The following is a 23,618-nucleotide window of genomic DNA, read 5'->3' as shown; positions in this document are numbered from 1 at the left end:
CCTTTGCAGCTCATAAGAATATCCTGTGCTCCTAGATTAGTGACACGTATCCCTCAATTCAAAACTGGCAAATGCTAATTATGAAATGCATCCCTATGGAATTCCTAACCTCTGTGATTGGTTCTACTTCTGATGAATCCATAAAGTTTGTGACTCCTATCTTAAATTCATAGGCTCCACCTTGGCTGACTTACTCCTGTTGGGATATCCATGACCTAATCCATTTCATTTTGGTAGTCTTGAAATTCTCGAAATTCACAAAGGCAAGCGTCCTGAACTGAACAGCTCTTCATTTTCCCCCGCTCAATTTGTTAATCTGGTGCTGGATTACTCCAATATATAAACTAGAGGCACCAGTTCATTAAGCACACTATCCTGAATTTATTTAGCTTGTTCTTGCTTGTTCCCATATTCGCTATAAGAGTTGCTCCATTCTGTCCGTGTTTTGCACTGATTTTGTTTTGTTGCCTTTATTGTTAAAAATATGAAAAATCTAATAAAATATATTGAAAACATACTCACTCCAAAGACAGTAGCACCTACCTGAAATTTGAGGAGAAAATTTTCTTTGTCAGGAAGCAACCTATTAAAAAATAAATTTTACATATATATAGTTTCTGCATTCATACTGCCTAAACAATTTTGTTGCTTTAAAAAAATAAATGGTGTATTGAAAACTACATACCTTGCCATTTCGCCCAGTCCCAACTTTCCATCATGATTTGAATCGAACATTTTAAGCTTAAAAAATGAAAATAAAAGTTTTCTATAATGATTCAAACGTTTATTTTTTTCAGCAAATTTAAACAGTCAGAATTTTAAAAACAAGCCTTTAGGAAATGTAGCTTTTCATGTCACATTGCAGGCAAATAAGTTAAATGCTAATCGTTTGAAGTAAATATCCCATTTGTACTCTTTTCTGTCTCAAGGAACTGATGCTTTTATGCTATTATTCCATGCTTTTGTTTTCTTGCACCAGTATCTAACTTCAGAAATCCCCTCGCCAAGTGAATATTAAGCTGTACCGTTTGAGCATGATTGATATCTGATTGATAGTAGGCTGATATATGACCAGATTTCTACCAACATGATGTGTTGATTTTGAGCACAATATTACATTATTTACACCATTGTACACCATATCCAGCAATGCAAATTGAGACTTGCAAACAAATCTATAGGAAATCTACAGACATAACTTTTTAAGTACCAATTTTGATTTTCCTTTGCAGATTCCGCAGTCTGTCAGGTTGTCCCAATTTTCTTAACTGATAAAGATCGATGATCAAACGTGCATTGTGTGTTGTGGGATAGCAGCGAGCCTTGGAGGATTTGTAATGTTATCAACGGTAGGGCTGCACACACATCAGTTATTTAAAAGTGTAAATATATATGAAATGGTCAAATTGGCATCAAAATGATTACTTTTCCCTACCATCAAATGTCCAAATATGCATACAACAGCCGAGTTTGATTAGCATCAAATGTTCCTTCTATCGTTGTTCTTGAAATCTTCCTGCAGGAGTTAAAAGCTGAAGCCTTACTATAAATTGATCTGAGCACTGTCATTATCCATAAGGATACTAATTGTGCAATATTTTAACAGAAATAAATTTAGCAGTGATGTTGAGACTGTATTTAATCTACTTTAGTGAACTTTACCCGACAAGTGATCTGAGTCAGTTTCTGCTCCACCAGAATCTTCCATAAGTGCAAAGTTCACCAAAAAAGGAATTTCAACTTAGGTCAGCTACAAGATACAGCAGAATAGCATTCTTTTTGATGTCTAAAATAAATGTTTTAAAATGACAGTAAGTAGGTGAACAGGTCACACACCAGGTTTGTGCCGTAAGGCAGGTTTATCTGGAGGGTACCCCACAAATGCACTTGGAAATTTCCACCCCACCCACCCGAGCACTAGAGGTTCCCAGGTAAGGTTTGCATGCCAATTGCCTATGAAGTTCAAACTTCTGACAGGCAACTGTTCAGCATTATGAACTATTCCAAAATGCAATTTACATCACAATGTTGTAGCCACCTGGGGTGGCCACTGCCCAACACAAAATGGAAGATTGCAAGGAATGCAGGGAAAATGGACATGTTGTAAAGCAAGCAGCTTGCAAAGCGATTGTATATTGGGACGACTGCAGAAACCAGTTTTGACTGCTGCAGAAACCAGACAGCACTGTGAAAAGAAACCAGTTAACATATTAATGAGGCGATCCCTAGATACAATGGAAACAAGTTAAACACAGATCGATACATTCAATGGAAGGCCAGACTTTCGGCGCCAGAGAAGCCCAAAACAATAAGTCCCAAGAACCGCCCCAGTGACCGAGGAACTGCCCCATGATTGGGGGGTTCAAACATATCGATTGGGTAGAGACCCAATCGATTCCAAGCAGGTAAGGGAGTCCGCCCAAAGGGGCGCGGATCCCCTGGGACCTATAAAAGACAGGTCCCACACATGGTTCAGTCTTCTGATCCATCCCTCCAGCCCTTCTCTCTCTTTGACCAACACTCCTCCGTGGACCAGCTTTTGCCAAGAGATCTTGAACAAGAGAGAGGAGAGGGTTCGAACAGCAGCCGCCAACAAGTAAGTGCCTCACAACGATCGCAACCAGGGATAGGCACTCCTGACCCCCTTTTAACTGATACCAACCTGAAGTCTGCAGACCAGAGCAGAGCAAGAGGCCTTGTTCCCTGACCCAGCAGTTCCTTCGAGATAAGTATTAGTTTATTTAGCGGTAGGAATAAGTTTAATCCTTTTAGCGTGTGCATGGGTAGTTATTATAATTGTATTATAATAAATCAGTTGTTTGGACTTACTAATTGGTGTATGGTTTTATTGCTTTGAACTTCACCTTGAAGCTTGTAGCGGTGTCTTAACGACACCCGGCGACTCCAGAGCTTAGAAAAGAAACAGAGTCAAATTGAGTGTTAAGCACACTCACACAGAAGTCACAACAATGTCTGATGGTTCTGACTGTGTTTCAGTAATAGTTACCCAGAAACAATTAGAGAATTTAAACCTCATAGATTCTGGGTAACTATGGCACTGAACCACCACAACACCCATAGGACTCCCCAAACACCCTCATACTCACCCACTACCCTCAACCACCCTCCCAGACCAGACTCCCCGGCTCCAGGATCCAACTCACAACTCCATTCACCCCCAGGCCAAACTCCTGACCCTTGACCTCCCCAAGGCAAGGCTCCCAGCTCCACCCCTGCACCCTTCTAGGTTCCACTCCTTACATCCCCACTTCACAGGCCCAACTCCTGACAACACCCCCTTCCCCAGGCCCAACTCACACCAGTCCGATTCCTGACCCAACCACCCCCGATTCTCACCAAGGCTCAATGCCTGACCTCCCCCTGCCCACCCGGCCTGACCCGCCTCCACTCCCAGGCCTGGCTCCCTACACACCACCACCTCCCAACTCCAGGTAGTGCCATAAAAAAAGGAGGCACTGGTAACCTACCTTTGACTGAGGTGTGTGAATGTAATATATATGATATGATAATTCACACTGTCTTTGTAAGCGCAGTAGCGTTATCCAACCACTAGGGGGAGTAATTCTGGGAGTACTCAGGAACTTGTACTGGGGTCCACCCTTGGCTCTGCCCACGACTCCTCCCCCTAGTGCTGCTGTATAAATACCCTTGTCCAGAGTCAGCCTGAGTTCACTAAGAGTTCATCAACGGGTAACAGGCTGGCTCTGAAGTACGTCGATTAAAGCCTAGATTCATATCGGAAACACGTGTCTGGTGAATTGATGGTTCCATCAATTTAATCGACTTAGGAACAGTAAAGATCGATCATGGAATCGGTCCTCAAGCCTGGACGCCTGAAACTCGACCCGCAGGATGCAGAGGCTAAAGAAATCTTCTCCCACTGGCTGCGGTGCTTCAAGGCCTACCTGGCAGAAGCGAGCACAGCCGAAACGACAGAGGATCAGAAGCTAAGCCTACTGCATGCGAGAGTGAGCCACAGAATCTCTACGCAACTAAACTCGGCCAGTTCATATACTGCAGCGCTAGCAGTTCTCGATAAAATTTATGTAAGGCCTATTAATGAAGTTTACGCCCGCCATGTGTTCACGACTCGCCGCCAGCGGCCTACAGAATCACTCGCCGAATTTCTAAGGGAACTTGCTGTATGCAATGTTTTTGTAGCGGGCCTCAGGTCTATGTGCGCCAACGCCTGCTGTAAAAGGGGGCCCAGGACTTAGAAACGACTGTGGAAGCTGCTACCACGATGGAGGTCTCCTTCCGCAGCCTTAACTCATTTCCCGCGGACCCCGCGACCCAATCATGGGCCCCCGACCAGCGACTCCCCCAGGCCTGTGCTACGCGGCCGCCCAGCCACCATGCTGCCCCAGCCAGCCACTATACTGCCCCAGCAAGCCACTATGCTGCTCCAGCTTGCCATTTCTGCGGCCAGAACCAGCACCCGCGGCAGCACAGCCGGGCCCGCAATGCGACCTGCAGCAGCTGCGGGCGAAAAGGCCATTACGCAAGACTGTGCCTCGCTAATAGGGCCCCAGCTTCCAACTCCCCAGCGACTCGAAGTAATCGCTCCCCTCACCCGCTGGGCCCGAAACGCTACAGCCTATGCCCCGACTCCGCCCCCTCCAGCCATGTGCGCTCCATGGGGGCCGCCATCTTGGAAAACCTCCACCACGCGGCCGGCCACGTGCGACTCATGGGGGCCGGCATCTTGGACGCCATCTTCCTCGCCACGGGCGATCCACGGGCCCGATCGGTATCTCCGCGCTCGGACAACTCAGTGGAAGAATACGACTATGAACTCAGAGGGCAGTCATCACGGGGCCACTCCAACACAGCTGATCGAGCTGCCGACTACCCGCAACTCAGCGCGGGCACCCTGGACCAATCACGACCAAAGAATCTACGAAACGCGATGGCAGAGGTCCATATCAACGGGTACAGAACGGCATGCCTCTTCGACTCCGGGAGCACTGAGAGCTTCATACATCCAGACCTGGTAAGACGCTGTTCGCTCCCCATTTTCCCCATGCAGCAAACTATCTCGCTCGCTTCAGGCTCCCATTCGGTCCAGATCCAGGGGCGCATCGCCGCGACACACAATCCGAGGCGCTAGCTACTCGAAATTCAAACTCTACGTTTTGCCCCAACTTTGCGCGCCACTCTTATTAGGCCTAGACTTCCAATGTAACCTCAAGAGCCTCACCCTCAGCTTCGGAGGGCCCCTGCCCCCACTCACTATCTGCAGCCTCGTTACGCTGTGAATCCCCCCCCCCCCTCCTCTCTTCACCAATCTCACAAAGGACTGTAAACCCGTAGCCACTCATAGCAGGCGGTATAGCCTGCAGGATAGGGTATTTATCAGAGCTGAGGTCCGAAGGCTACTCAGTGAGGGGGTTATAGAGGCCAGCAATAGTCCCTGGAGAGCTCAGGTGGTGATCGTTAAGACCGGGGAATAATTCCGAATGGTGGTCGACTACAGTCAGACCATAAATAGATTTACGCTCCTCGACGCGTATCCCCTCCCCAGGATTGCAGACATGGTAAACCAGATCGGCCAGTACCAGCTCTTTTCCGCGGTGGATCTGAAGTCTGCATACCACCAGCTCCCAATCCGCCCGGAGGACCGCCACTACACGGCATTCGAGGGCGATGGCCGCCTCTTCCATTTCCTCCGGGTCCCTTTCGGCATCACTAATGGGGTCTCGGTGTTCCAACGAGCAATGGACCGAATGGTGGACCAGTACGGGCTGCGGGCCACGTTTCCGTACTTGGACAATGTCACCATCTGCGGCTATGACCAGCAGGACCACGACGCCAACCTCCACCGTTTTCTCCAGACGGCACAGAAACTGAATCTCACGTACAACAAGGAGAAATGCGTTTTCCGCACAACCAGACTAGCCATCCTCGGCTGTGTCGTGGAAAACGGAGTCCTGGGCCCAGACCCGGACCGTATGCTCACTCTTAGAACTCCCCCTCCCCCATTGCCCCAAGGCCCTCAAACGGTGCTTGGGCTTCTTCTCCTACTACGCCCAGTAGGTCCCTCAATATGCGGACAAAGCCCGCCCACTCTTTAGGGCCACACGATTTCCCCTGTCAGCCGAGGCACACTAGGCCTTCGACGGCATCAAGGAGGACATCGCCAAAGTGGTCATGCGGGCGGTGGATGAATCCACTCCATTTCAGGTAAAGAGCGACGCCTCAGTGGTAGCTCTTGCAGCCACGTTAAATCAGGCAGGGAGACCAGTCGCATTTTTCTCCCGTACCCTCTCCGCTTCAGAACACTGACACTCCTCAGTCGAGAAAGAAGCACAAGCCATTGTGGAGGCTATCTGTTACTGGAGGCACTACCTCGCAGGTAGGAGGTTCACCCTCATCACCGACCAAAGATCGGTTGCCTTCATGTTCGACAACTCGCAAAGGGGCAAAATTAAAAACGACAAACCTCTGAGGTGGAGGATTGAACTCTCCACCTACAATTACGATATCAAATATCGACCCGGGAAGCTCAACGAGCCTCCGGATGCCCTATCCCCTGGGACATGCGCCAGCGCGCAGATCGACCGATTAAAAGTCTTCCACAATGACCTCTGCCACCCGGGGGTCACCCGGCTCGCCCACTACATCAGGGCCCGAAACCTGCCTTTCTCCAACGAGGAGGTAAAAGCGGTCACCAGGGACTGCCCGATCTGTGCGGAGTGCAAACCGCACTTCTATAGACCAGACAGGGCCCACATGGTCAAGGCTTCTAGGCCCTTTGAATGCCTCGCGATTGATTTCAAAGGGCCACTCCCCTCAACTAACAAGAACGTTTACTTTTTAAACGTCGTAGATGAGTTCTCCCGTTTCCCATTCGCTATCCCGTGCCCCGACATGACCTCCCACACAGTCATTAGGGCTCTGCATAGCATCTTCACCCTGTTTGGTTTCCCCAGCTACGTACACAGCGACCGGGGTTCGTCCTTCATGAGCGACGAGCTGCGTCAGTACCCGCTCGACAAGGGCATTGCCTCGAGCAGGACTACTAGCTACAACCCCAGGGGGAACGGGCAGGTGGAGAGGGAGAACGCGACGGTCTGGAAGACCGTCCTACTGACCCTCCAGTCTAGAAAGCTCCAAGTCTCCCAGTGGCAGGAAGTCCTCCTAGACGCGCTCCACGCTATTAGGTCACTTTTGTGCACGGCGACCAATCAGACCCCTCACGAGAGGCTCTTCATTTTTTCCAGGGGCACTACCACAGGGGTCTCACTTCCAGCATGGCTGAGGACGCCGTGCCCCGTACTTATGAGGAAACACGTCAGGGCGCACAAAACCGACTCCCTCGTTGAAAAGGTGCTCCTGCTCCACTCCAAACCCCAGTACGCATTCGTCGAGTTCCCTGACGGCCATCAGGACACGGTATCCCTCCGGGATCTGGCACCCGCCGGATCCAGCACCCCGTCTACCCCTATAGAAGGACCTCTCACCCTACACCCTATGCTGCGGTCCCCTTGCGCGCCCGAGCCCACGAGCTCGCTCCACCAGTTCCGCGCACCCGCGCCAGCCAGCCCCCAGCGCCGCCAGACCCCGGTCAAACCAGGAGAGTATGAAGCTCGGATACAGCCCTCCCTGGAGTACACCATCGTACCCCAGCACACAACACCCATCCAGCCACCGCAAGAGGCTGCAACCCCGGTGGTCCACAGATCACAGTGGACAGTTCGACCACCGGACAGACTGACGTTGTAGACCACCACCCCCGCCGGATTTGATTTTTTTTGCAGGGGGTGAATGTGGTGATTGTAATATATATGATATGATAATTGACACTGTCTTTGTAAGCGCAGTAGCGTTATCCAACCACTGGGGGGGGGGTAGCTCTGGGAGTACTCAGGAACTTATACTGGGCTCCACCCTTGGCTCCGCCCACGACCCCTCCCCCTAGTGCTGCTGTATAAATACCCTTGTCCAGAATCAGCCTGAGTTCACTAAGAGTTCATCAACGGGTAACACGTTGGCTCTGAAGTCAGTCGATTAAAGCCTCGATTCATATCGGAAACATGTGTCTGGTGAATTGATGGTTCCATCATGAGGTACACCAAACTGTAGGCCCGAGGAGCACACTACACAAAAAGGATATTGCCTGGCCTGAGGTGGAACATCAGATGAGATCAGATTGCCTGAATTTTCAGGTAAGTAATTTCAGGTGGAGCGGCAATCTGATTCAATTGCCAGTCCATCCGACTTTACAGTTTTTAAAACAAACTAAAACTGTTTGGCCTGAACATCAAGTACGGTTTGGAGCCTATGAAGTGAAGTAGAGTGGATTGCCCCCCATTTAATATTTAATGTCTGACATTAAAATATGAATTCTATGTTAGATGACACAACAAAATAAACAATAACATTGAATGTGGTTCATGTCAGAACATTTCGAATATGAGGAATGATTTTGCCAACTGCATCTGTCCCTGGCGAGTCTGAATAATTTGGTTTCTATGAATCTTATATCCTATATTGTTGAGTAATAGTCAATTGCATTGAAATGTCGACCACCGACATTTGACCAAAATTCTTAATTTTTCATATATTTTGCGTATAAGCTGATCACTGACTTTCAAGGAAACCATGCTTTGACTTAGCTTATTGCATTTAGAGGAATACAGCAGAGACCACAGGATTTGAAGCAGGAAGCATAGTATTGGGTGAAATGGTGGCACAGTGGTTAGCACTGCTGCCTCACAGCACCAGGGACCCGAGTTTGATTCCATCTTTGGGTGACTGTATGGAGTTTGCACTTTCTCCCGTGTCTGCGTGGGTTTCCTCCGGGTGCTCTGGTTTCCTCCCACAGTCCAAAGATGTGCAGGTTAAGTGGATTGGCCATGCTAAATTGTCTCTTAGTGTCCAGGGATGCGCAGGTTATGTTACAGGGATAGGGTGGGGTGGACAAGGGAGTGGACCTGGGTAGGGTGCTCTTTCCGAGGGTCAGTGCAGACTTTGTGGGCCAAATGGCCTTCTTCTGCACTGTAGGGATTCTATGATCACTTAAATTGGGTACAGCACAGTCAGTTGCAGGGTCATTTTCAGATCTTTCTGCGTTGTTGCGAAGTCAGAAGGCAATTTGCCAACTGAGACATTGCGAACTTTAGTAAAAGTTCAATTTCTGGTTGAAATGATGGAGGTAATATTTATACAAACTGCAGAGTCAGTGTGCTCCTGCCGATGAGGTATCTGTATGAAGTAACAAGCTGGCTATGTGAGCCATGAGCATCGATAGTTGAAAGTAAGTCCTTTGACAGCAATCCCCTCGAAAACAAATTGGAACAGAAACTGAAAACCCAGCATAGGTTGCTCCTGGCTTTATTTTTCTATTCATTCAAGGGATGTGGGTGTTGTTGGCTGGGCCAGCATTTATTACAATCTCTAATTTCTCTTGAACTGTGCATTTCAGAGAGCATTTTGTTAAGAGTCAATCACATTGCTGTCAATCTGGAGTCACATGTAGACTTGGCCAGCTAAGGATGGCAGGGTTCCTTCCCTAAAGGACATTATAGTGAACCAGATGGGTCTTAATGACAATCCAAAATGGTTTCATGGTCGTCATGGCTATGTGCACAGTAAATGTCAGTAGTTGAAAGTAAGCCCCTCTAAAACATTGCCTATGTGAAAGTAAACCCTGTGACATTATGTAGAATGTCCAGAATATAAAGAGTTAATGTAATATCATAATTAACCACTGGATGGAGCTAGAAGCTGAACTACATAAAGCACTGACTCTCGGCGATTGGCAGAGGGCTGGAGAGAGTGCAGAGGAGAGGTCTAGAGAGTGCAGAGTACAGTTATAGATAGAGACTAGAGTGTAGATTGTAGATTACTAGATAGGGGTAAGTGGCCGAGCTTTAATAAGTAGTGTCATAAACGTTATTGAACTTAGCTTCTGTGGTCTTTGTGAACACTACAACATCTATCCTGATGCTAAGAATCACAAAGAACACCACATGGTACCAGAAGTGTGTTCCTAAAAGTATAGCAGTAAGTTTTGAAAGTCAGATTAGCTTCTAAGAAGAAATGAAGAACAATCACGCTACTCAACCGAATTTCGAAGTCAGCACCAAGTTACTGATTGTAAGATGGAAAGTCTGAAAAAGCCAGAACACTTCAGGACGACCAGTAAACTAAGTCGGAACTGGAAAAATTTCAAACAGCAATTTGAAGTTTTTTCATCTGCCTCCATGTTAGAATCAGCTCCTGATCATCGCAAAATCCCACTCCTCCTAAATATGGCTGGACCGCAGGGATTTGAATTATATAATTCATTTGAGTTAGAAAACAGCGAGGATAAGAAAAAATATGAGCAGGTCATGAACAAATTCGATGTTCGCTGTAAAGCACAAGTGAATGAAATGTATGAGCGCTACATGTTTAAAAAAAGGCTGCAGCTAAAAGGAGAATTGTTTGATTAATTTATCACTGATCTAAGGCTTAGAGCTCAGTATTGTAACTTTTCCTCCGTAACGGATTCATTAATTCAGGATCAGATCGTGTTTGGTGTGTATGATGAGCGGTTGCGGGAACGTTTACTTAGAAGACCAATTTTGCCATTAGAAGAAGGTATAAATCTCTGCAAGGCTAGTGAACAAGCCACAAACCAATATGCAGAGTTTAGGGGTGGGATTCTCTAATAATGGGGCTATGTCCCCATGCCGGCATGAAAACCGGCACCAACGACTCCGGCATCAACGGCCACCGAAAGTGAGGAATTCTCCCCTCCCCAGGAGGATAGGTTAGCGCCAGAGTGGTCCCTGCAGCTCCAGCCGGCGCGGAAAAGCCCACGCGGGTTCGCGCATGCGCGGAATGGCCAGTGTATTTCCAGACATGTGCGGAATGGCCGGTTTATTTCCGCACATGCGCGGGGGTTCCCTTCTCCGCGGCAGCCCCCGGGCAATATGGCGGAGTCCTACAGAGGCCCGGCACAGAGTAAAGTCGGCCCCCATGGAACCAGCCCGCCCGTCAATCAGTAATCTCCGCTGCCCCCCCCCCCCGGTCAGATCCCCCGCCCCCCCCCCCCCCTCTAGGACGCCCCCCCGCACGCTCACCTTCCAGGTCCCGCAGTGTGGCAGGTGAGTAATCCACGCCGGCGGGACTCGGCCAAACCCATCAGCCGCTCGGCCCATTGGGGCCCGGAAAAACTCCGGGGGGGCCGCTGTCAACGGCCCCCGACTGGCGTGGCGCTGATCCCACGGCCACCCGAAAATCAATGGTGGAGAATGGGGAAGCCGGCGTAGGGGCGGCGGGACGCGATTCTCAGCCTAGGGCTCAAGAAAAAAAGCGTGAATTCAGGAAATATGGCCGACGCCATTAACTCAGTGACACAGTTAAGAAGACAGCATGCCATTGATGGTGGCCATTTTGAAAGTGATGCAAGCAGCGTGATGACGTGCATATGGTGTGTGGCGCCCATTATAGAAAAAATTGTCCTGCAAAAGAAAAAAATGCTCGCGATGCGGTAAACTCAGCCACTTTACCTCCCAATGCCGTTTTACATCAGTGATACAGGTAAAAGACTCAAAAGAATTGTACCACAGACATAAAAAGGTAGAGGGTAAAAAATGAAAGAAATGAAGAAAATATTTTTACTTCCAATTCCGATTCCTCTCAGTATATTCTGCAAGAAACCTTCATGTTGGATGTGATTATAATAGTTAATAAATTGGCCACTGATGATAAGACAATCCTTCAACTGTCAGATCTAATAAAAGATCAGACTGTCACACTTAATATTAATGGGTCTGATGTTCAATTTAAGCTGGATACAGGTGCACATGCAAACTTGATAACAGAGGCAGACCTGAAACTTGTAAAGAAGTTTCCAAAGGTTAGGACAGGTACCTGCTGCCTCACAGTACAGAACTATGAGTTCTGCATACCATAAGAATTTGAAATTGTTGATGCTACAAAATCATCATTAATTGGTGGAGATGCATGCATTCAATTAAATTTGGTGGAAAGAATTCACACAGTCAACACATCTCAGCATGAAGCTGAGGGCAAAGAACTTGCTGTCGCAGATGCATTATTGCGTGCTACTAGTTATACTAATGAGAAAGCTTCAGAAGTTATACTAAATGTGGAAGAACAAGCCACATTTCTCGCAGACATAGAACAGTACAGCACAGAACAGGCCCTTCGGCCCTCGATGTTGTGCCGAGCAATAATCACCCTACTTAAACCCACGCAACCCATATACCCGTAACCCAACAATCCCCCCATTAACCTTACACTACAGGCAATTTAGCATGGCCAATCCACCTAACCCGCACATCTTTGGACTGTGGGAGGAAACCGGAGCACCCGGAGGAAACCCACGTACACACGGGGAGGACGTGCAGACTCCACACAGACAGTGACCCAGCCGGGAATCGAACCTGGGACCCTGGAGCTGTGAAGCATTGATGCTAACCACCATGCTACCGTGAGGCCCCAAATGTTACCAGTGTCTGATGCATAGCTAAGCTTAATGCAGCACGAGAATGAAAAAGATACAATACTTCAGCAGGTGATCAAACATCTGAGAGAAGGATGGCCAAATGGCAGCTGCAACAGTTTTAGAAGTGTCAAGGATGAGCTGACTGTTGCCAATGGATTCCTGTTGAAAGGATACAGAATTGTCATAACGTCCTGCCTATGAATAAGTATTCTTGAAAAGATACAAGAAGGGCATCAAGGGATAGAGAAACGTAAAAGACGTGCCAAGCAATCAGTATATTGGCCAGGCATCAATAAAGATGTTGACAACTACATTCAAGGTTGTAGTGCCTGTCAAACACATCAACCCAGTGCAAAGAAACATTTGCATTGAGTATGATTGTCACTAACCCATGGTCAAAGGTTGGAATGGGCCTGTTCTATTTCAGAGGAAATGATTATCTGTTAATCATTGAATACTATTCCAATTATCCTGAAGTCATAATGGTGACAGATTTGACTGCTCACTCAGTCATAAGAGCTGCGAAGTCTGTATTTGCTTGACATGACATACCCCTAAAAGTCGTGACGGATAATGGATCTTGTTTCAGTAGTTGAGAATGGTTGTCATTTGCAGAAGGCTAAATCATCCAACACGTCACATCCAATCCAATCCGTTATACTCCCAATCGAATGGGAAAGCCAGGAAAGGAGCAAGAATAATAAAACAACTGTTCAAGAAGGCATTTGATGATCAAAAGGATTTTTCGTTAGCACTGATAAGCTACAGAGCCACTCCTTTGGCATCAGGTTTTCGCCTGCCCAGATGTTGATGGGAAGGAAGCTACCCACGCCATTACCAGCCGTAACCATTCCAGATCTGGATAAACAGTTGATACATGACAAAATTAAACAACAGAAATGCAAACAAAAATCATATTATGATAAGCATGCAAAGCAACTACCTCCACTAAATGAAGGCGATGTCGTAAGAATACAAGATCCAAATGGTGGATAGTTGGAAGCTACAAAGGTGTTGAATGAGGTTGCATCATGCTCATATGTGGTACAAACTGCATCTGGACTGATGTTTCGTAGGAATCAACGAGCTTTGTTAAAAGTCAAGAATACAGTGCATGTTCCAGAACCAATTATAACACAACTGGACACTATGTTTTGCAATATTGACTTTCCGACAGCTTGTTCTCAAATAGAATTAATGAACAGACAGGGGACAATTCTGATGACACTTTGAGTGTATTAAGAAGGTCCAAAAGGACAAGAAAACAATTTAGTCATCTTAACTTGTAAACAATGATACCTGCCACTCTGTAATTGGGATATTTGATATGACATTGTATAGGTTATGTATAACCGCATTCTCGTATATGCGAAGCTCGGAACGCCTTGTGAGATCTAACGGGATGCTGTGATCTGGATCTCGCCCAGCAAGGGCAAGATCCAAATGAACATATTTAAGTAACCATGATGTGGAGATGCCGGCGTTGGACTGGGGTGAGCACAGTAAGAAGTCTTACAACACCAGGTTAAAGTCCAACAGGTTTGTTTCAAACACGAGCTTTCGGAGCACGGCTCCTTCTTCAGGTGAATGGAAAGGCTTGTTACAAGCCTGTCAAACAAGCCTTTCCATTCACCTGAAGAAGGAGCCGTGCTCCGAAAGCTCGTGTTTGAAACAAACCTGTTGGACTTTAACCTGGTGTTGTAAGACTTCTTACTATATTTAAGTAAGCCATTAGACTCATTTAAATATGTTGCCGCCTGATTCTCCCGAGTACCTCGGAACAAATACCGTGCCTGGGAGACCTTGCCATGGGCCATTTAGCACTGGTCCACACAAACGTGGGCCAGATATAATGGAAGGTCGGGGTGTCTCCCCGGCCACTGGAGCCCCTCCCCCCAGGTGGTCAGGTTCTGGACAGGGCAGTACCCTGGCACTCCGGCTGTCACCCAAGCATCTTGACACTGCCAGGTGGCAGTGATGTAGGTGCTACCTCGATGGGGCATTCACGACCGAGGCCATTTGATAGCGGGGTTGTTCTCGGTGTTGCGGACGCCAAGACCCAGCTATACGTGCCCAAAATGAGACTTTGATTTTTACGCGTTAAATCACACCCAACATGTCTTTGCGCTTTGGCTGCCTAGTCCACGTTGGCCAGGGTCCTGCTCCCAGGTCCCGCGCAAACTCCCCATTGGCTGAGGTTTGCAGGCTCCTCTGTGATTGGCCTTGAGTCAGTCACATGGTCTTTGGAGCCTGGCCCCTTAAAGGCGCCACACTATCACATCCCTCCCCACCTTAAGTCGCTTAACACACTACCCCAAAACTATGTACAAAAGTTACAATTGTTAACAGGGACGACCAAGGAAAGAGCGTCCATCATAAAGTAAATCGGTCTGGAGACCTCCAGGCCTTCCCAGACCTCTGTAGCCCAGCCATAGGCTCAACGCCCTTTTGGATGATCAAGTGGTCCATAGTTGATGCCACCTCACTTCGACGACAGGTGGACTAGCCTCACTGGCCTCAATAGACACAGAATGTTGAACAGAAATGGAAGTCCTTGGCTTTCCGTGACTGGACCGAGTTTCATGAGTATTCATGATGTTTGCTGGACTTGTTGACTTCTCGTCGGGGATGCCACCCTCGACTCCTCAGATGGTCGAAGTGCTTTTTGACAGTCTTCCCGTTAACATCACCAACATAAGACGTCACTTTTGTCTGGGCCACAACCCGTTCTTCTAACCAAGGTGAACCAGTAGCGAAATTCCAGATCAAAGCCGGCTTTCCAGCCCAGAACGACCTGTCAGCTTTCTGCTCTGACCGCTGACTCTTCTCGGAGGCCTGAAATGTCTCCTCAGACGTGCCAAATTTGGAAACACAAAATCCAATTGGGTTCACAACTGATGCCCCATGAGCAACTCAGTGAATGTGACCCCTGCGGTTGAATGGGGGGTTGAGTTGTGTAACAATAAAAAATTAGCCAACCCCTAGTGGAGTGACTTATCAGATTGCTTTTCATGGCATTCTTGAAAGTTCGAATGGCGCTCTCAGACAGACTGTTTGACGTTGGATGGAACGGTGCTGTCCTCGTGTCATATGCCTTTTGAGCTCACAAAATGCTGGAAATCATTGTCAGTGAAGGGGATGCTATGCGAAACAATTGACTTGGAATGACCGTGAATGGCAAACACTGGGCGCAAGGCATACACCGTTTCTGCCAAGGTAGTGGTCCCCATCTCCTGAACTGGTAGCCACTTTGAATGGGTATCTACCAGCACCAAGAACATCTTAAATATTTGTTTAATCTTCAAAAGAATATGGGTCTCTTTGGAACCAGCTGTGGAAGTGCCTGCGGACACTTGCAGGATCTTTAGGATGTTTCGGGCTAGAATGACCTGCTTGGTTAGGGGTGGTGGTGATACGCACTTGGGTAGGGCAGGTGACTTCATGTATCCGCATTAGCATTTTATGTACCAGGCTGGTGCTGAAAAGCATAGTTGTCAGCTACAAACAGCAGGGCCCAACAAGGCTTTGACTGGCTCCCAGTTCCAGGGACCGGCGGCTCTGCTTGGTTCATGGTTACGGGTAGTGGAGTGGGGTGACGCTTCCACCTTTCTCCTGGAAAAAGGAGGCAGTGGCTCTGCCTGACTCCTGGTTACAGGGAGTGGTGGCTCCACTTGACTCTTCCTGGCTCCTGGTTCCAGGGAGCAGGGGCTCTGCCTGACTCCTGGTTACAGGGAGCGGTCACTCTTCTTGGCTCCTTGTTACAGGGAGTGGTGGCACTGCCTGACTCCTGGTTACAGGGAGCGGTCACTCTTCCTGGCTCCTTGTTACAGGGAGCAGTGGCTCTTCCTGGCTCCTCGTTACAGGGAGCGGTGGCTCTTCCTGGCTCCTTGTTACAGGGAGTGGTGGCACTGCCTGACTCCTGGTTACAGGGAGCGGTCACTCTTCCTGGCTCCTTGTTACAGGGAGCAGTGACTCTTCCTGGCTCCTATTTACAGGGAGCGGTGGCTCTTCCTGGCTCCTTATTACAGGGAGCGGTGGCTCATCCTGGCTCCCGGTTACAGGGAGCGGCTCTTCCTAACTCACGGTCACAGGGAGGGGCTCTGCCTGGCTCCCGGTTACAGGGAGCGGTGACTCTGCTTGGCTCCTGGTTACAGGGAGGGGCTCTGCCTGGCTCCTGGTTATAGGGAGGGGCTCTTCCTGGCTTTCGGTTACAGGGAGCGGTGGCTCTGCTTGGCTCCTGGTTACAGGGAGCAGCGGCTCTGCCTGGCTCCTGGTTACAGGTTCAGCGGCTCTTCCTGGCTCCTGGTTACAGGGAGCGGCGGCGGCTCTGCTTCGCTCCTGGTTACAGGGCGTAGCGACTAGCCCTATTCTCTGCTCCAAAGTCTTGCTCCTTAATGCCCCGCTCTCTGCTGCAAATAATTATTATCTTGGTGTGCCCATTGAGCCTACTTGCTGGAGCACAATTAATAAAATCTTGTTTTGATTTTGAGTGTTTCAACCATAAACAAGTCTCTATTTTCAAGCTGCTTTTATATTTCCTTGTTTATGTAAATAAGTGATGAAAATCCTTTTGACGGCTCTTTGAGATATCTCAGACAATTCATTTTGCATTGAAAGGCAGAACAAATCATTGGATGAGGGCCAGGATGTCTCTGGCCGTTGCGATCCTCTTTGCCCGTCGGCATGGGAAATCTCATTGACAAGCAGTGGGAGTACAGAATCTCGGCGCCAGCGAATGGCGCCCCGCCGAGATACGCGGAGCTGGGGGCCTGAGAATCTCGATTGAGATTTTAGAATTGTCTCTCAAAAAAAGTGTCAAACCAGTGCTGTGGATTTAATTCTCTGTTGGACTCTGAAATTTTGGCCTTTGTTACAATGTGCTCAGAAAATGGGATTCAAAATCCTGCACTTCATTTGCCTCTTTCAGGAAAACATTGATTGATTTTTGTGCAAGGCTGAGACCAGTGTTCCAGCGTAGCATCTTTAACTTCTCCGACCATTTCCTCGTCTGAAGACAAAGGCAACAGAGTTACACTGTCGTGGCGAAAGACTTTTCTGACAAAACTCTAATTGTTCATGTATGATAAAAATGTTACATTACTTATCTTGCAAAGAACGTTTAACCTCATTGCCGTGCAGATAGCCCAACAAAACCTGGAAGTGCTGATCGAGAAAATTATGATGATTCAGAGAATATAAAAGTCTCCTCCTTGAATTTGCAGATTCTTGACAATAAATTTTGTCATGAATCAACCTTAGAATGTTTTTGATTACCTTCATCTGTCCTTTCTGGTGAAAGAGCTTTTATCTGAAAAAATAGTCTTGTGGATTAATTTTGAGGGCAGGATGTTCAGTCTTCAAGTCACGTCTTAATTTGCTTGGTTTCATAAACTGTAAGAACTTAAACACAGACCACACACTGCAGTCAGCGATCTTCATCAGAACCAAAGAATTTAATTCCCAGTTTGGGCAGGAAGGGTCCTATTTACAGGTTTTAATTTGCTTGTTTATTTGTTCCTTCCACAACGTCAAACAAAAACTTTCATCATTGTTGGATACCAAATATCACAGTCACTGCAGTTATATAGCTTTTAGAACACTTTAATGCTACAGATCAGTGAAGTTCTGGCACAACTTTGTTATAACTTGCACGGGACCTACGGGTTGGAGCAATCAGTCTCCCAGTGAGCCTTGCCGAATATGAGCTCCCCCCCAGAAGCCCAAGAACATTCATAACTGAGATCTGTATAAAGTTGGCCAGGTATGGAACCGACAGAGCAGACCGACTGGAATCTGATGTATATTGTAAATATAATTGCTTTGCAATAAACCAATTTTCTTTTGACAATCTCAGTTCGGTCTTGTTTGCGGCCTACTAAACTGGCAATGAGGCTAAAACTGGATTACTGTCGAAGCTGCTACACAATCAGACGAATAGCCACCTCCATTCCATTGTTGGACTAAGTTTGAAGAACTTGTTTTGTTGCAAATAGCCTTTGTTTGGGTGATTGTACATGTGCAATGCAAGCTTAGAGGATTGGACACACTACGCAGAAAGCATAAGCTATTTTTTTCTGGCGAACACTATCACAGATGGGAACACTATCACAGATGATGACCGACAGACAATTATATTGCTGACTGCATGTGGAGCTCATACTTGCCATGAGTGATTAAAAGCCTTTCATACCCTGCAGCTCCAGACACTAAAACCTTTGGCCAATTGGTTGCCCTAGTGGAGCAACACTTCAACCCTAAACCATCTGTTATAGTACAGAGGTACCATTTTAATACAGCAGAGGAGATTCCTGGAGAGTCCATAACCAAGTTTTTGATGAGGCTACAAAAACCAGCCGAATATTGTGAATATGGAACTTCCCTTTCCGAAATGCTGCGCAACCTTGATCAAGGACCAAAATGTTCCAACGGGATGTCCCAATGTCCCAGAGTCTGTAGAGGGAGACCCTACGTGTTGTAGGGCATGTGGGCGCAAGAGCCACAGGGAGTACAAGACACAAGTCAGCCAGCAACTCTGGCACTTAGTTAGAGGTGGGCGCCAATCAAGAGCTTGCACTTTCCTGTACTAGCCAGAGGAGAAATGTAGTTAAATTGTATTGAGGCAGCCCAAGTGGCCCCCATCAAGATTCCTATGCAAGTTAATAGGCATCCATTAGACATGGAACTCAACACGGGAGCTGCGGTTTCAGTTATTGGTAGCAGACCTTCGACAGGATAAAAGCAGGAGTACAGCAGTTAGATGTGCAGCACACCGAGGCATGATTAATGACATCTACCATTGCAGGAACCACAATGACCCCAATAGTTAGCTGACTTGGTGTGCCTTCCATTGATCATTGTACTGCTAGGCCGTGATTGGCTGAAACGTCTGCACTTTGATTGGCAGCAAATTTTCCAAAACCCAGACTGGGGAAAATAAAAGGGGCAAGAATTCAGGTCAACTTGGATGCACAATCAGGTACTTCTGGGTTTGCTTTATTAGTGAAAGGAAGTAGAACTCAGCTGGCTCAAAGGCCTTGGAATCATTAGACCAGTACGACCAGTACACTTTGCCGATTGGGCAGTGCCGGTGGTCCTGGTGCTCAAACCAGATAAGACAGTCAGACTGTGTGGGAACTATAAATTGATGGTCAATTGGGCCTCCTGGTTGGATCACTACCCGATGTCCCACATCGAGAACCTATATGCAAAATTAGCCAGTGGACAGTCATTATGAAGCTCGATATGAGCCATGCGTACTTGCAGTTAGAGCTGGACCATGTCTCTCGAAAATACACTATAAGGACTTCCGGTTGCGGCTATGACTAGCTAAGCCGCACATTTGGAAGCTCCTGCAACAAAGGTGTTTTTGGGCCAATTGGAGGGCCCCAACGGCGCTGAAAAAACGAATCCCGGTGGGGGAAGGTCCCCTGAGGAGAACTAGACCGATTTTATGGTCGGTACCCGGAGTGGAGCGGCAAGAAAAACGGCAGCAGCTCCCCAAAAAAAGCGGGGGAAGAAAATCAAAATGGCGGCCGGCGGTGCACCGGAGGAGTGGAAGAAATGGGCGGAGGAGCAGCAGGCCGCTCTCCTCCGTTTTTTCACGGAGATGAAAGTGGAACTCTTAGAGTCCATGAACGCGACGGCCACCAGGTTGGTGGGAGCCCAGGCGATCCAAGAGGCGTCGATTAAAGATCTGCAGCAGGAGATGGCCGCGAGGGAGGAGGAGGCCACAGTCATCGGGGCAAAGGTGGAGGTGCACGAGGCACTCCACATGAAGTGGCAGAGCCGCTTCGAGGAGCTGGACACTCGGATGAGGAGGAAAAATTTGAGGATCCTGGGCCTGGAAGAAGGCCTGGAGGGGTCGGATCTCCCGGGATATGTGGCGGAGATGTTGAGCTCCCTGATGGGGGAAGGGGCCGGTCCGGCGCCCCTGGAATTGGAAGAGGCATACCGGGTCATGGCCAGGAGGCCTAGGGCAAACGAGCCCCCGAGGGCGGTGCTGGTGCGGTTCCAGCGGCTAAGTGATCGAGAGAAAGTCCTGAGGTGGGCTAAAAGGGAGAAAAGCAGCAAGTGGCAGAACTCGACGGTAAGGGTGTACCAGGACTGGAGTGCGGAGGTGGCAAAGCGGCGGGCCCGGTACAACCGGACAAAGGCGGTGCTACACGCGAAAAAGATCAAATTTGGAATGTTGCAACCGGCGCGCTTGTGGGTCACCTACAAGGACCAACATCATTATTTCGAGTCCCCAGAGGAGGCCTGGACCTTTGTACAAGAGGAAAAGTTGGACACGAACTAAAACCTGGGAGCACCGGCGGTCGTAGCCGCCGGGGGACTCTTGATTGTGCAAGTGGCCCTTTTCTTTTTCAGGCCAGGTCGGAACTGGGTAACAGTTTCGTGGAGTGTTTGGGGTGTTTTTTCTCGAACGGTTGACTTTTCTGAATATTTTGAAGGTTTCGAGTTGTTGGGTGTTTCTGTATATTTGTACTGTTGAAATCTCTATGGTGGGTCTTTGGCTTCTTATGGGGTGTTTTTTCCCGTTTCCAATTTCCCTTAGTTATTTACCCCTCTTACCCTTTTTCTTTGGGTGCTTGGGGGGGTTTTTTGGTTCTTTTTTTTCTTTTCGGGTTATGGTTATCTGCGGTTATTTATACTGTTTGATGGAGGGTGATGGTTGGGCACACTGTTAGTTGATAGTTAGTTAATTATTTTGTTATTTAAGTATGTAGTTAAGTATTTATGTATTTAGTTGCCATTGGGTATTTGTATTTATATCGTTAAGTTGGGGAGACGGGACGGGGGGGAGCGGGTTGATTATGCGGGTCTTTCTCGGGGGTGTTAAGGGGATCTTTCACGGGCGCAGATGGGGTGAACCGGGAGGAGTCGGAATGTGGCAGGAGCAGCCGGGTCAGCGGAGACCAGCTGACTCTCGGGAGTACGATGTGGGGTACATCGCGGCTAGGAGGGGTCCTAGCCAGGGGGGGGGGGGGGAAGGGGGGGGGGGACTGGGGGGGGACACCGGGTTGCTGCTAGAAAGACCAGGGACGAGAAGGGGAGAGCCGGGGGGGGTTGGGGGGGGGGGGGGGGGCCATCGCTATGGGAAGCGGGTCAGAAAGGAAGGGATGACCCGGGCGAGCAAGGGACAAGACATGGCTAATCGACAGGGAGTAGGGACGGGTCGCTCTGCGACCCGATTGATCACGTGGAACGTAAGGGGGCTGAATGGGCCGGTCAAAAGATCAAGGGTCTTCTCACACCTGAAGGGACTGAAGGCTGATGTAGCAATGCTGCAGGAGACTCATTTGAGGGTAGCAGATCAGGTCCGCCTGAGAAGGGGGTGGGTGGGACAGGTGTTCCACTCAGGCTTGGATATCAAGAACCGGGGGGTGGCGATTTTGGTGGGAAAGAGAGTGTCGTTTGTGGCGGCAGAGGTGGTGGCAGACAAGGAGGGCAGGTACGTGATGGTGAGGGGTAGGCTGCAGGGAGAGAGTGTGGTACTGGTAAATGTGTATGCCCCGAACTGGGACGACGCGGGTTTTATGAGGCGCCTGCTGGGCCTCATCCCGGGACTGGAGGCAGGGGGCCTGATCATGGGAGGGGACTTTAATACGGTGTTAGACCCTGGGCTGGATAGATCGAGTTCCAGGACGAATAGGAGGCCGGCAGCGGCAGAGGTGTTAAGGGGGTTCATGGAGCAGATGGGAGGGGTAGACCCATGGAGATTTGGTAGGCCTAGGGCGAGGGAGTATTCTTTTTTCTCCCACGTCCACAGAGTGTACTCTAGGATCGATTTTTTCGTATTGAACAGGGGGCTGATACCGAGAGTGCAGGACACGGAGTACTCGGCCATTGCGATATCGGACCATGCACCACATTGGGTGGACGTGGACATGGGGGAGGCGCGGGACCAACGCCCGTTGTGGCGCCTGGATGTAGGGCTGTTGGCGGACGAAGAGGTGTGCAGAAGGGTGAGAACGGGCATTGAGAACTATCTGGGTACGAATGACACAGGTGAGGTGCAGGTGGGGACGGTCTGGGAGGCCTTGAAAGCAGTGATTAGAGGAGAGCTGATCTCCATAAGGGCACACAGAGAGAGGAAGGAGAGGCAGGAAAGGGAGAGGCTGGTGGGGGAGCTCCTAGAAGTAGATAGGAAATATGCGGCGGCGCCAGAGGAGGGGCTATTAAGGGAGCGGCGTAGCTTGCAGGCCAGGTTCGACCTACTGACCACTAGGAAGGCGGAAATGCAGTGGAGAAGGGCGCAGGGTGCGGCGTATGAGTACGGGGAAAAGGCGAGCAGGATGCTGGCACACCAGCTTCGTAAGCGAGATGCAGCCAGAGAGATTGGGGGAGTGAGAGAGAGGGGTGGGGATGTAGTGCAGAAGGGGCAAGAGGTGAATAGGGTCTTTAGGGACTTCTATAGGGAATTGTATAGGTCTGAACCGCCGAAGAGGAGAGGGGGAATGAAGAACTTTCTCGACAAATTGGGGTTCCCAAAGGTACAGGAGGAGCTGGTGGAAGGGTTGGGGGCGCCGATAGAGCTGCAGGAGCTAATTAAAGGGATAGGCCAGATGCAGGCGGGGAAGGCGCCGGGGCCGGATGGGTTCCCGGTGGAGTTTTACAGGAATTTGTGGACTTGGTGGGTCCAGTGCTGGTGCGAGCCTTCAATGAGGCGCGCGAGGGGGGGGTTCTGCCTCCAACAATGTCGCAGGCCCTGATCTCCTTGATTTTGAAGCGGGACAAGGACCCGGTCCAGTGCGGGTCCTACAGGCCTATCTCCCTCTTAAATGTAGATGCCAAGCTGTTAGCAAAGGTCCTGGCAACCAGGATAGAGGACTGTGTGCCAGGGGTAGTCCATGAAGACCAGACGGGGTTCGTGAAGGGACGCCAACTTAACACAAATGTCCGGAGATTGTTAAATGTGATTATGATGCCAGCAGTGGAAGGGGAGGCGGAGATAGTGGTAGCGCTGGACGCGGAGAAGGCATTTGACAGGGTGGAGTGGGAATACCTGTGGGAGACGCTGGAACGGTTTGGGTTTGGGGAGGGATTTATCAAGTGGGTAAAACTGCTCTATTCAGCTCCGATGGCAAGTGTGGTAACAAACGGGAGGAGGTCAGAATATTTTGGGCTCCATCGA

General features: G+C 48.9%; 1 protein-coding gene across 1 annotated transcript in view; it reads right to left on the bottom strand.

The window, feature by feature from the left end:
• Nucleotides 1–23,618, bottom strand: part of calb1 (calbindin 1) — a 141,385-nt gene that overhangs the window by 31,872 nt on the left and 85,895 nt on the right. The window contains exons 7-8 of the mRNA XM_038809082.1: nt 686–741; nt 544–583 (exon numbers count right to left, since the gene is read on the bottom strand). Coding sequence (XP_038665010.1) covers nt 544–583; nt 686–741 — 96 coding nt within the window. The remainder of the gene's footprint in view (nt 1–543; nt 584–685; nt 742–23,618) is intronic.

The sequence above is a fragment of the Scyliorhinus canicula genome, chromosome 10 (genome assembly GCF_902713615.1).
Source record: "Scyliorhinus canicula chromosome 10, sScyCan1.1, whole genome shotgun sequence".
NCBI classification, from domain to species: domain Eukaryota; kingdom Metazoa; phylum Chordata; class Chondrichthyes; order Carcharhiniformes; family Scyliorhinidae; genus Scyliorhinus; species Scyliorhinus canicula.
Note: the sequence above shows the minus strand (reverse complement) of the source record. Positions and strands in the feature narration are given on the sequence as shown.